General features: G+C 48.4%; 1 protein-coding gene across 1 annotated transcript; it reads right to left on the bottom strand.

Annotated features, from left to right (window-relative positions):
* Positions 1–216: 216 nt before the first annotated feature.
* LOC147668729 (zinc finger BED domain-containing protein 6-like) lies at positions 217–1428 on the bottom strand. The gene has a single exon (XM_086948468.1). It carries the CDS (start codon positions 1375–1377, stop codon positions 217–219), a length of 1161 nt encoding a protein of 386 aa, XP_086804594.1. The 5' UTR covers positions 1378–1428.
* Positions 1429–13262: the final 11834 nt, after the last annotated feature.

Here is a 13262-nt window from a genome sequence, read left to right as displayed (position 1 = left end):
CAAAGTTTGGTTTTTCTCCATAATCCATCCATCTGCCTAGAGGGAAATGGATAGGGGGAGTCTGGAGGAGGAGGATAGAGGAGCATGATTGAGTTGTGAACTTGTGAACATCTGAATGCAGACTGCTGCACCTTCAAATCAATAAGGAAAATAAGATGAAGACAGTGCTGATGATGGACTTATTGTGAATAAGTACGGAAAAAAAGGAAGTAGTTTTCAGTCCTCGGTGTCAGGGAAGCAGAGCTTGTCCTCCAAGTCTATGAATTGAGACGGGAGTAGGTCTGGTGACGGAGAAGAACATCCGTCGTCATCACCTAAGTCGGTGTCCTCTTCTTCCTGCGTGCATTCACGTATTTTGTAATCGGGTGGTATGAAGTGCTGATTCATCTTGATTATTGTTAACCTCTCCACATTTTTGGGCAAAAGGCGGGTCCTTTTTGAAGTAACAATGGCACCAGCAGCACTGAAAACACTTTCAGAAGACATGCTTGCGAGTGGGCAGGACAAATAATTTAGAGGCAGGTTGGTGATTAGTCGCCATACAGAGCTTTTCGTATACCAATATCCCAATGGGTTCTCATTATGACAGACCTCTGTTGGGTCATCCAGATAGGCCTGCACCACCGACTCAAGGTTCTCCAGGGTTGATCCACTTTGCGTACCATCTGCGACCTTTTCATCAGTGGACCGAGCTAACCCTTGCTGAGTTAGCCAATCCCTTTCCGACAATATTTGTTTGCGGCCTGGTGCAGGTGAGGATGATGATATGGTTGCTGGTGCCGTTAACGGCTGTGAGGGAAAGTGACTCCCTTCGGCCACGGATTGAGAAGTGGAACTTGACGCCGGATGGCCTGCTGATTCAGTTGTACTTGTGCTGCCTCCTTGAAGGTTCTGCCGGTCTTTTTCGAACCGAGTGGCTGACACAGCTAGCCAATGTTTGTACTTTGAAACATCTGCTTCAGAAAAAGGAATGAAAGTATTGGTGGGCAGTGCCTTTTTGTACCGTGGATCAAGAATAGTGGCACAAATGTAATGTTGTTCTGTATGTATCTTTTTAAGCCTTTCATTGTCAAGTAGGCGCCATAATAACTTCTCCGCCAAACCATATGCTTCTCGCTTTTCACCATCATCTGGGAACGTTGAAGACACCTCCTTCAGTTGGTGCTCTAAAATGTGCAACAATGGGATAGCTTTGCTCAAAGAACAGTCCTCCCTGCTGACTTCACGCGTGAAGAGCTCAAAAGGACAAAGCATGTCTGTCAGGCTTGCAATTAGCTTCCATTCCTCCAACTCTAGCATCATGTCTTTGTGAGTAGAACCCAGTTTAATGACAAACTCATTTATTACCTCCCACTGCTCAGACAGACGCTCAAGCATGTAAAAGGTTGAGTTCTAACGTATTGCCACCTTCTGGATTAGTCCTTTGACTGGCAGTTTACGTTCATAATGAAGGCTCCTCAGCTGCTTCCGGGCCTTAAAAGAATGGTTGAAATGTGTGCAGATTTTTCGGCAGATGGTCAGTAATTTGACGACTGGCTCTTCTGATTTCAAGAAGGCTTGCACCACGATGTTAATACTGTGCGCCAAACACGGCACTCTGAAATAGCCACCGTTGTCCATGGCCTTAACTATATTACTGCCATTATCCGTGGAAACATAACCAACTGTGCGGTTTCTTGGATGCAGCCATTCATTGACCTTCCTGTCAAACTCCTCCAAAAGGTTAGGTGCAGGGTGAGATTTCTCCATGGCAAACACGCCTACTGTTGCATGTTTGCGAGTAGCTTGAAAAACTATATCCGTGTCAACATCTTTGTGTTTTAACTTTTTTTCGACCCCTGCAAAAGAGACCCAGTGTGCAGTGACGCACATGTAATCAAGGGCTCGGCAACTGGTCCACATGTCTGTTGTCATGTGGATAGTGTGAACAGCACTCTTCAGAATAGCTGCGCCAATCACCTCCAGCACATCTTGATGTAGTGCTGGAACAGCAACCATTGCAAAATAGGACCGGATAGGAACCTTCCATTTAGGGCAGACTGTTGCCATCAATTCACGAAAACCCACCCCTTCCACGAAAGAGAAAGGGAGAAGGTCCAGCGCTAGCATTTTAGCCAGCTTTGCGTTATACAGGCGCACCGTTGGGTGGTTGCGTTCAAATGGCACATCCGACCAAAAAATGCTGCTAATGGTGCGCTGGACCGTTTTATGTGATGATGATGATGATGATGATGCAGACTTCAAACCAGTTAGGCTCATTGATTTAGTTTTTTGCATTGGTGTCTCTCCCAGACTCTTAGTGTGCCTCATACATGTTGCAGGGGTAGAGGGTGTGGGCGCTACCACTGCAGTGCTGCTGCCAGGGGTACTGGGTGTACCAGAAAAATGTCTGTCGCTTCTTCACTTCCCCCCTGCACGATCAGCCCCTCGTCATCATCATCAGAAGCAATTTCAAGGGATACATTTGGATTTGTTTTTGTTTTGGATTCCTCAATCTTCCTTATGTGTGCTTCCCAAATAATAGTGTGGTGTTGCTTGAGATGACCTCTCTGGCCTCCGGTACCATAGTTGGTACCAAGCTTACCCCGATTAAGGCATGCTTTACAAATCGAACAATCGACCATGTTTTCCGCCTTTTTGCTAACAGTAAAGAAGTCCCAAACTGGGGACTGGAGATGTCTGCTGGTGGTGGAGGCGCTACTTTGACTTTCAATGCCAGATGAAGTGGAGGATGGGCGTGGCTGAATTTGTTTCTGATGTTCACTTACAGCACCACTACTTGAGGTAAGGGAGGTCGAGCTGGATGGAGGTCCCTGCCGGCCCTTCTGATGAGAAAATAAGGAAGCTGGAGGTCGTGTTGGTGTTGTAGTTAACTGCGTTGGTGGTGGTACCAGTGCCGCGCCGCCCACATCCCGCTCAGCAGCCATTCGGGCTAGGGTTAAAATGTTTGTCTGCTGCATGCCCGCTGTGGCTGGAGTGACGACTGTGATGACTGGGTCATCGTCAGACTCTTCATCAGCAGCAGAAGGCACCACTTCTTGTTCATCGTCAGGAACCATAAGTTGAAGCCTTGCGGGAACCTTCCTTTTAGGCTTAGCTACCTTTGTCGGCTCATGGCGTGCCTCACTGTCAGACTGCATTGGCGGGTTCCAATCAAGGTCAAGGTCATCAGAATGAAGGGGGCTTGAAGAAGAACTTGTAGTAGTAGCAGCCATCTGTGACCTTTTCTTGCTGGGATCTGGAAAGCAATGGATCATTCTCAGGAGGAGTGGATTCCGCGGATGATTCTTCCACTTGAAGATCAATTTCCTGATGTGCCCCTACTTCTGGAGGAAGAAGCGTTGTAGGCAGTTGTGCCGCTCCATGAACCTCTAGTGGCACCTCTCCATGCACCTCTACTTGCGCCACTCCTTGTGCATGTACTTGCGCCTCTCTTTGCCCATGTACTTGCGCCTCTCCTTGCCCCTGTACTTGCGCCTCTCCTTGCGCATGTACTTGCACCTCTCCTTGCCCATGTACTTGCGCCTCTCCTTGCCCATGTACTTGCGCTTGTACTAGTTGCACTTGTGGTTGTCGTTGCGGCTGTGATTGTTGAACACTCGCCAGCTGAGTTACATCCGGCGTTGATTGGATGGTACTTTCTTGTGATGAGCCAACATCACTGGTCGATGGTGACTGAACAACCAAAGTGGCTGCCGCAGCAGCACTCATGGTCTTGGACCTAACTTGGCGTGGTGGCACTGACCCCAATGAGGCGGAGGTGCTGCTTCCAGCTTGGTCCCCGGCGGACACCACTTCTGCTGCAGGCGTAGTTTTTTTTTCCCCAAAAAAGGTGTTGGTGGGCGCACCCGTCTCCTTGGTAGGTGGTGCCACTTGCTTCTTCTGCTCCTTCTTACTGGCAGTGGCACTGGCAACTTTCTTCGCTGAGGCGCTACGGCCACCTTTCTTTGGGCCAATCTTCTTCAGATATCAGAACAGCAGGCCGCAGTTGCACGAGTTGCAGAGTTGTCTTGTCTGTGGCCACACGTGACGTCGCGTGACGTTGGGCTGCACACTTCATGAATCCCAATCGGGCTTTTGTTCCAACTTAAGCACCGAGACGGCGCTCCTGGAAGTCTCGGAGATCGTTAAGGAGGTGCTGGACACGGGAGGCAGGGTGATGTTAGTCATGCTAGACCTGTCAGCGGCGTTTGACACCGTCCCCCATGAGGATCTCCTCACTAGACTTCATGACATCGGACTAGGGGGGACGGTGCTCAACTGGTTTCGTTCCTTTCTGGCCAACCGCCAGCAGACGGTCTGGGTCCCACCCGGGTCCGCCGAGATGCCGCCATTGGGAGTCGGAGTGCCTCAGGGCTCTGTACTGAGCCCCACTCTATTTAACATCCTTATGACCCCTCTGGCGACATTGGCGGAGTCCTATGGGGCTCGGATTGTCTCTTATGCTGACGACACCCAGCTACTATTCACCTGTCGTAAGAGCGAAGAGTTCGATGGAGAAAGGATCCGCGAGTGCCTTGGGGCTGTCTTTAGCTGGTTTCAACACAACAGCCTCGAGTGCAACTCGGACAAATCCGAAATACTATTCTTCGGATGCCCATCGGAACCAGATTGGCAGGGATGGTGGCCTGCTGACATGTTCCCTCCCACTCAGTCCTCTAAGTGGGCTAAGAAACTGGGAGTTAAAATTGACAACGAGCTCTCGCTCAAATCCCAGGTTTTTACTCTTACGGGAACATGCTTTGGGATCCTCAGAATGCTACGCAAGTTCTTTCCTCTTCTCTCGGAGGAACATCGGAGGATCACTGTTCAGGCACTCATAGGATTCAGATTGGACTATGCAAATGTCCTATATCTGGGTCTGCCTGAATATCTCCTCCAGCGTTTGCAGGTTACCCAGAATGTTGCTGCTCGTGCAATTTTTGGCCTGCACCGCCGCACCAGTGCCTCCAATCTCCTTGTATCCCTTCACTGGCTTCCGGTGCGGAAGAGGATACTGTTCAAGGCCATGACTCTCGCCCATAAGGCCTTGCATGGCAATGGTGCCAAATATCTTCAGAGGAGGTTGGATTTCTACCGACCTGCACGGTCCCTCAGGTCAGAGACATTGGCTTTGGCTCGGGTGCCACGTATCAAAAGGGCTCGGCTAGGCGGCCGGTCCTTTAGATTCCTTGCTCCTCAGCTATGGAATTCCTTACCGGTGTCCTTGCGGAATACCGCAAACCTGCTTGTCTTCAGGAAAGACTTAAAAACCTGGCTGTTCTCTGGATAGTCTGTCCCCTCTTTTAGGCCCCGTTCTTTTACTGTTATGTTTTCCAGCTCTTTCTTTGGTCATAACATAACATAACATAACATAACATAACATAACACCGCTGCAGGACATCTTCCTGGCACTGGTGGTTCTCTTGTGCACCTAAAAGCAATGGAAGACAGAGGAACATCAGTTATACACCCCAAAAATCGAAAAACACATAAAAATCACCACAATCCCATGCCATCCATGCCCTCAATGATGTTTAAATTCAAGACACCCCACAGAAAGACTAGGCCCATGCACCACTGAGTACCCCTGGGCATAATGGATGAAAGCTAGGCAAAAATGGGTGCAGGCCTGAGAACACTGCCTGCCTTCAAAATGGCCTCTTGCCCCCCAGTACATGGCCAGGCCCAGCCTGTACCAGCACTTAAAATGGCACCCACCCACATGGCCAGTCCCCAACAACACCCCCAAAAATCGAAAAACACATAAAAATCACCACAATCCTATGCCATCCATGCCCTCAATGATGTTTAAATTTAAGACACCCCACAGAAAGACTAGGCCCATGCACCACTGAGTACCCCAGGGCATAATGGATGAAAGCTAGGCAAAATGGGTGCAGGCCTGAGAACACTGCCTGCCTTCAAAATGGCCCCTTGCCCCCCCAGCACATGGCCAGGCCCTGCCTGTACCAGCACTCAAAATGGCCCCCGCTCACATGGCCAGTCCCCAACAACACCCCCAAAAATCGAAAAACACATAAAAATCACCACAATCCCATGCCATCCATGCCCTCAATGATGTTTAAATTCAAGACACCCCACAGAAAGACTTGGTCCATGCACCACTCACTACCCCTGGGCCTACTGGCTAGTGAGGCTTTATAGGCACCCCAAAATTAAAAAAAAAAACATATAACAGTGAGCTAAAATTCCATGACATAAATGAGAATTAAGTAAATAAAAATCAGAGAAACAGTTGTATCATGCACCCATGACTAACCCTGGGCCTACTGGATACTGTGGCTAGCTACCAACCACAATATATATTTTGTTAAAGTTGCCTCAACTGCAATGCCCCAAACAAACAACACCAACTTACTTGTAAAATCTCAATTTCAAAAGTGATCCAAAGTCCAAAGTCCAAAAAGTCCTCAAATGCAAAAATCCACCAGCAGCAAGAAAAAGTAATCCTTCAGGCTCCACAGCCAAATGAAAAGTGGCCAGTACATGGACAAAGCACTGGGAGGAGCCTGCTGGACAGGAACAGGATGTTGGAGACTCTGGGGCCAGGGGCGTAGCTAGAGCTTCTGGCGCCCGGGGCTACCCCTCAGATTGGCGCCCATGATGGGTACTTGGGGGTAGGGAGGGTGGCTGATGAAGTTTGTGACGCGAAGTGTAGCTCTCGAACTAAGTGAGACTGCTGCAGTGCTGTTCCTAATCAGCTGGACTGTCTGCAGCAAATCGCCCTTCACTATAGAGACTCCACTAAAGAGAGCGCATGGTGGTGGCGCTCGTTACTAGTATATTTTAACTGACGATCGTACAGCGCGGGGGCTGGCCGAAAAAGATGCGCATGGCCGTCATTGGTAGCGCTTTGACGAGCTACAAGATTGACGGCCCTGGGATCCACATACGCTGTACTCCGAGAGCTGCACCACCACTAAGCTAGGTGGTGCAGCAATTGCAAGCATGTGCACTTGCACTTACCTACACGTGTGCAGTGCTGCTCAGTTACAGCTGCACCTGTGGGTGTGGGGGGTGGTGGGTGACCCTGCTGTCTCTAACAAAATCCTGGACTGGCCACGGGCCACCGGCATGGCTGCCAAGGTTTGAAATAGCTATGTGTGACATTTTCTTAATTTTAGTGTAATTATGAGTGACATTTCAACGACTATGAGTGACACTTTCTCGTGAGCAAAATCTAGTCACAATACAAGGTGAACAAGTCCGGGCAAAGTATAACTTTTATCCATATAGGACATCTGGTAGCCTGTAAGCGGTATGTACATAGCTGCCAAGTTTTCAGACTGCTTATGTGTGAGATTTCCATGGGTTAGTGTACATTCCACTGCCCAAAGTGCGAAAAATGAGTGACACTTTCTCACCAGTAGAAATAAGCCATGAAGTCCATATTGAGAGGTAAATGCTGTTGTTGCCATTCCAGCCAAGCAGTATACTTTTCCTGACCTGCATTCCAGTAGAGCGAGGAAGGCTCTGTCATCACATCGGATTTCCGCGCTGTAGAGACCCCCCACCGCCTCCCTACCGCCGTCCTGCTGTTTGTTCCCACCGGACAGCGGGGCCGCCGAGTGGAGCGAGGCGAGGGGCTGCCTACAACTCCCGGCAGCCCTCGAGGTCTCCAGCCACACCCCCTTGACGACGCGCTAGGAGGCGCATAAAGGGCGTCTCCTCCATAACGAAATTGACACACGCTGTTGTTGCCATTCCAGCCAAGCAGTATACTTTTCCTGACCTGCATTCCAGTAGAGCGAGGAAGGCTCTGTCATCACATCGGATTTCCGCGCTGTAGAGACCCCCCACCGCCTCCCTACCGCCGTCCTGCTGTTTGTTCCCACCGGACAGCGGGGCCGCAGAGTGGAGCGAGGCGAGGGGCTGCCTACAACTCCCGGCAGCCCTCGAGGTCTCCAGCCACACCCCCTTGACGACGCGCTAGGAGGCGCATAAAGGGCGTCACCTCCATAACGAAATTGACACACGCTGTTGTTGCCATTCCAGCCAAGCAGTATACTTTTCCTGACCTGCATTCCAGTAGAGCGAGGAAGGCTCTGTCATCACATTGGATTTCCGCGCTGTAGAGACCCCCCACCGCCTCCCTACCGCCGTCCTGCTGTTTGTTCCCACCGGACAGAGGGGCCGCCGAGTGGAGCGAGGCGAGGGGCTGCCTACAACTCCCGGCAGCCCTCGAGGTCTCCAGCCACACCCCCTTGATGACGCGCTAGGAGGCGCATAAAGGGCGTCAGCGCCCCCACTCGCGGACGCAAGCGGGACGCTGGGCGAAGCCTGGGCCAAGGGTGGGCCCGTCCAAGCCCGTCACAGACCGGAGGAGACCGGGCCGGGCGCACCCCCCTAACAACTAGGCAAAGGTAAAACACCGAGGAAAGGCTCCTCAATAAGAAAATAAAATAAAAGTATAAGCACTCCTCCTATCGAATCAATATCAACCCAGGTTCCATCCTCTGTACCATACCTGGTCAACAAACATACAATGACCACGAGAGGCTCCAGAAGCAAAACCATGAAAAAAAATATAACAACCACTGTCGGTCCAATTAAACAATTCCTACACAAGGTAAACAAAACCATAGATCAAACAGTACTGTTGATTGACCGCCGCGTATCTTATGAGCTAGACCAAGCACGGCGCTCATCAATGGGTATCTTGGCGCAGGCTCAAACTCCAACTGCGATACCCCTAAATAAATCAACCGTAGATACAAATGCTGAAATACATGCCTTACCTAATACCGTCGACCTATCGGTAACCACACAACTGTCACAACTGTCAAATTCACAATCCTCACAGGATCTTGAACTGACCCCCGATATCTTTGCAAGCCCACAACCAACAATCAATGACCCAACGCAACCAGAACCAAGAGGCATAAGGGAAGGAGCAATCCCAAAACATAACCCCTTACAACTACGATCTAATAGTCCAGATCACATAAACGCCACTAACTCAGATATTGTTCGACATGCTAATCAACAAATTCAGGAGAACATCGTTATTACAGATTCCTCTAAGAATATCTTATCCGATGTCCTCATAGTCGAAGACTACGCAAACAGTTCAAGCTCCACAAAGAACCGTCTAGATAAACCAATTCCTCATGCAGAAAAAGGCACAAATCACTCCAAAGTAGACATATCTCTGTTAAACAAAATCACGGAAATAATAAAACACCAACTACAGCCATTACAAAAAACCTTGAGGTAATAGAAAAACAAGTGGCCATATTAATAGCCTCCGCAAAAACAACCACCAACTCAAGGAAAAACGATCCTCCTGTTCCTCTAGGCGCTGCCATTGACTCAGGAAAAAGAAATGCAACTAACCCTACAAAACAAACAGCTAACAAACCAGTCAACCCCACCACAACAAAAACCATAATGAAAACAGTGAAAGAACCAGAAAACAAATCTACCAATCAAACTAACTCAGTAAAAACAAAGATTGATCAAAATAAACCAATACCTAACTCAGGTACTCAAAATCAACCAATCGCAGACCCCAATTCAGCAAAAGCTGCACAGATAAATAAACCTTCTAATCCATCAACTGCTACTACTCCGAGACTCGAACAAACACAGACTCACAACAACAAAACAGGACAACCTAATAAGAGATGGAGAAAGGTAGTAAATCTCCCTCCAGAGGCAACTCCTTTTGTAGCCATACTAACAGGTGTCCCTGAATTAGGCAGAGACTCAGACGAACCTACCTGGTCCCTACTAAACAAAGTACGATACTGGTTAAATATCAACAGGCCCAACCACCCTAACAACATTTCCAGAATAACCACGGTAAGAAGGGTCTCGTGGATTGGCCACCAGCCCAAAACAATCCCAGGAGACTGCATCATCGTAAACTTCGAAAATCCACGGGCAGTCGACTACACTTGCTCCTGGGATACTCCAGAACACAACGAAGGAATAAGTGTCAAACGCCTATCCTTTTTCTATCCCCGACAACCCTATCGCTCCGAGGACCCCACTTGGCCATCAAATTGGTCCTGGAGCCATCCCGAGCAAGGACCAAGAAACTGGCACCAGGGAAATAGGGGACAAGGATATAGCCAGAGGTTCCATCCGCAGGGGGACTGGGGATACGAATCCAGCGACCGTGGTGACTGGAATTCCGGCAGAAGACCACATCATCAAATGTATAACGACCCATGGTCGGGAATTCCGACATTTAACCATTTCAGCTGTCTAGATATGGTCGACTGACCACCATCTCAGCCCCATTCTCCAAGCTCCCCGCATAAAACCAACACGCCACAACTCCCGTCACCTACTGCTTCTAAAATAAACACCACAGGAAAATCTCAGTGCTCAACAAAGCTAAGAATAAAAGACGACACCTTAACACAGGGAAAACCAAACGGAGCCCGACAGACTGAAATCAGACAACAACATGGTAATCTGGCCCCGGGCTCACAGAAACTGTCATTACCACCGTTAAAAAAGTGTCTGCCTAAAACAAATCAGATAGCTGATCATCCATACTTAATGGCACAAGAAAAATCCGTCCCCCCTAAGAAACATCTCACAGATAATATAAACAAAGTTGAGCGGAACCTGTTGTTCTGGAACGTGGCGGGTCTTGCAACAAAGCACCAAGAAAAAGCCTTTTTGGAACTGGCCCATACACAAGATCTAATATGTCTACAGGAGACATGGCTGAATGACCCAGTCCATCTAATGGGATACAGAACATATTTCTCGAAAGCTACAAAATCACAATCAGGGAGAAGTAAAGGAGGCCTAATAACATACATCTCGAACCTTTGGCCCTGTCAAGATATAACACCTATAGCTCTTCACCAGAACTACCAAATAATCAATATCAAAGTAACTACTTATACCTCCTATACAATAATAAATTTCTATAACAACATGAGCTCAGAGGACCTAACTAAAACACTAAGCGAAATAACTGATGCAATAAACATGCAAAAAATCAAATTCGCAAAAAGCACACACTCAATAATCTGGGGAGGCGACTTTAATTTACACATCTGCAGCCAAAGTAACGCTCCCATCTGTGGGATAACTGATGAACATGATAATCCTCTAACTCATTTCGTACATACGGAAGAAGGTACCAATACACAAGCCACTATGTTCGAGTTAGACTTAAGATTGAGGTTCCGTGACGATTTGAACCCGTGTTGTCAATATTGTCGGAAATACATAATATTGGTATCAGCGAACCGCAAATGATCCATTTAGCATATCCTGGTGTTTTCGCTACGCTACGAGCAAGAGTACTCCCGTAATAGACACATTTCTGATCTACCCATGGCATCCATCTTAGATCATGGCAGCCATTTTGTGTTTCTTGCCCTCACATACGCAATCACCTCTGATCACTTCATTTCAATTAAGGACACGTAGCCTTAGCCGGAGATTCACCTCTCTAGTGACACGTGCACCTTAGACCAGAACACGCTGTAGCTGCATGACTCGACAAAGGCTGCCTCCTCTGCCCGAGGCCAGTCCTGCTGAACTGGTTCTCGTGTCCATTGGCCTGATCACGATTAGGCGGCCGAAGCCGGTAGCCTTGCCCATTTACAACCCACAAACATCCCTTATCCTACTTTCCTATCTTCCACACCTGGCTCCGTTCCTTTCTTTCTGAATCTTTATTAGGGGGAGGTAACGAAATTTACGATGAGGCGGTCCGGCTCTTGAATGCAATATTGACAAGGGATTGTGATGAACTAGTGGGAACCCCTCTTCGTAATGTTTGGCATCAGATATTATCGACGGTTCCTGTGTAACGCCAAACATTTATTGTTTAGGACACAAAGGTTTGGGAATGTACTAACATGCAAAGAATTTGCCCGAAGCCCAATTTTTAGTATATAAGGAGCAACCCTCTTTGTACAAATCGAACAGGCTCCTAGACACTGCCCATGCGTAGTTTCTGTGACTTCTGTGTCCCTGCAGTAATAAACCTTTGGTCTTTGACGCCACCATCGAGAAGCCCATGTTTCTGTTTATTTGTGCACCAAGACAGGTGGAACTCCGGGGTCTTTGGGTGTTGTTCCCTGACACCTCTGGACGGAACCAAAAAGTCCAGAACTCCAATTGCACCCACAGTGGGGCGACGTCATTCGGTACCGGTCCAAAAGCCTGAAGAGTTCGAGAAGCTTTGTGTGAAGATTCCTGAGGGAGGCGCCCCACTTCATCGATCCCCGCATATCGCAAAAGTGGCCCGAAGTTCTCTTCCACGAGGGTTCCCGTTCAGGACGGCTGCAGTGGGCCGTTGCCTTGACCGTCGCCCTGTCTTGGACCCGAGGTGCAGTCCTTAGTACGGCGAAACGTGACGGGTTTCTCCTTGGTGACGTCTTCAGTGCCTCAGTTAAGTATTTAGTGGTTGCTAGCTGGTTACTTCGTGAGGGTTGTTAAAATCCTTTTTGGTTCTTGGTTTGGTTTGGTTTCGTAAGATTATCACTGGTTGTTCTGGTTACGATAATCTATTGGTTTAGTTTGGGTATCGATACATTTGTTCGCTTTTGGTAGGCCTAAGTTCTTGGTTCAGGTGCACATATCTGTTTCTTGTTTTGTTTGTTCTGTGTTCCGGATTGCAAAATGGTAAGTCGGAGAAATTGTATGTTGTCTTGTTTTGGTTGCAACAGTGATTCACGATTGGAGGACTCATGTCTGGTTCCTCCGATTGGGACTCCCTTATATGATCTGTACTGTAAGCATGGTGTGGGTCCTATATCTTATAATGAGGTATGGGTCCGCTATACGGAAAAGGATGGTGTCCTTAGTTGGCCACTGCATGGTAGTTTTGAACCCGAAATCCTTGATAATTTAGAAGCGAAATTGTTTAGGAAGAAAGCCCGGCCGGCAATGTTTGATTCTTTCCTTTACTGGCGAAAAGAATCCAAACAGAGAGAAATTAAAAGGTTGAAGAAAGAACAGAAAGAGCAAGAGTTGACTTTAGAACAGGCGGCTAAGCAGCTGCAAGTCAACGAGTCTGAGAAAGCCATAGAGGTGGCCATTAGAGAGCATAATTTAGCGATCGACAAGTGCTATCCTGCCTTGCCATCGAAAACGACTAAGATACTGGAGGACCCCGAAAACGATCCTCTGTTGTCTTATCTGTTACGGTCACCTCCACCGTATGCACAAGGTGCTACGGCTCCACCTGTACCAAATGTTCAATGGCCGGTTGCTGGACAACCTGGTATTCCTGCTCCTGCCCCTCAGAATCAAGCTCCTGTACCTCCTGTGGTCAATGT

This window comes from Lissotriton vulgaris, unplaced genomic scaffold, assembly GCF_964263255.1.
Source record: "Lissotriton vulgaris unplaced genomic scaffold, aLisVul1.2 SCAFFOLD_889, whole genome shotgun sequence".
NCBI classification, from domain to species: Eukaryota; Metazoa; Chordata; class Amphibia; order Caudata; family Salamandridae; genus Lissotriton; species Lissotriton vulgaris.
This window is presented reverse-complemented; position numbering and strand designations above follow the sequence as displayed.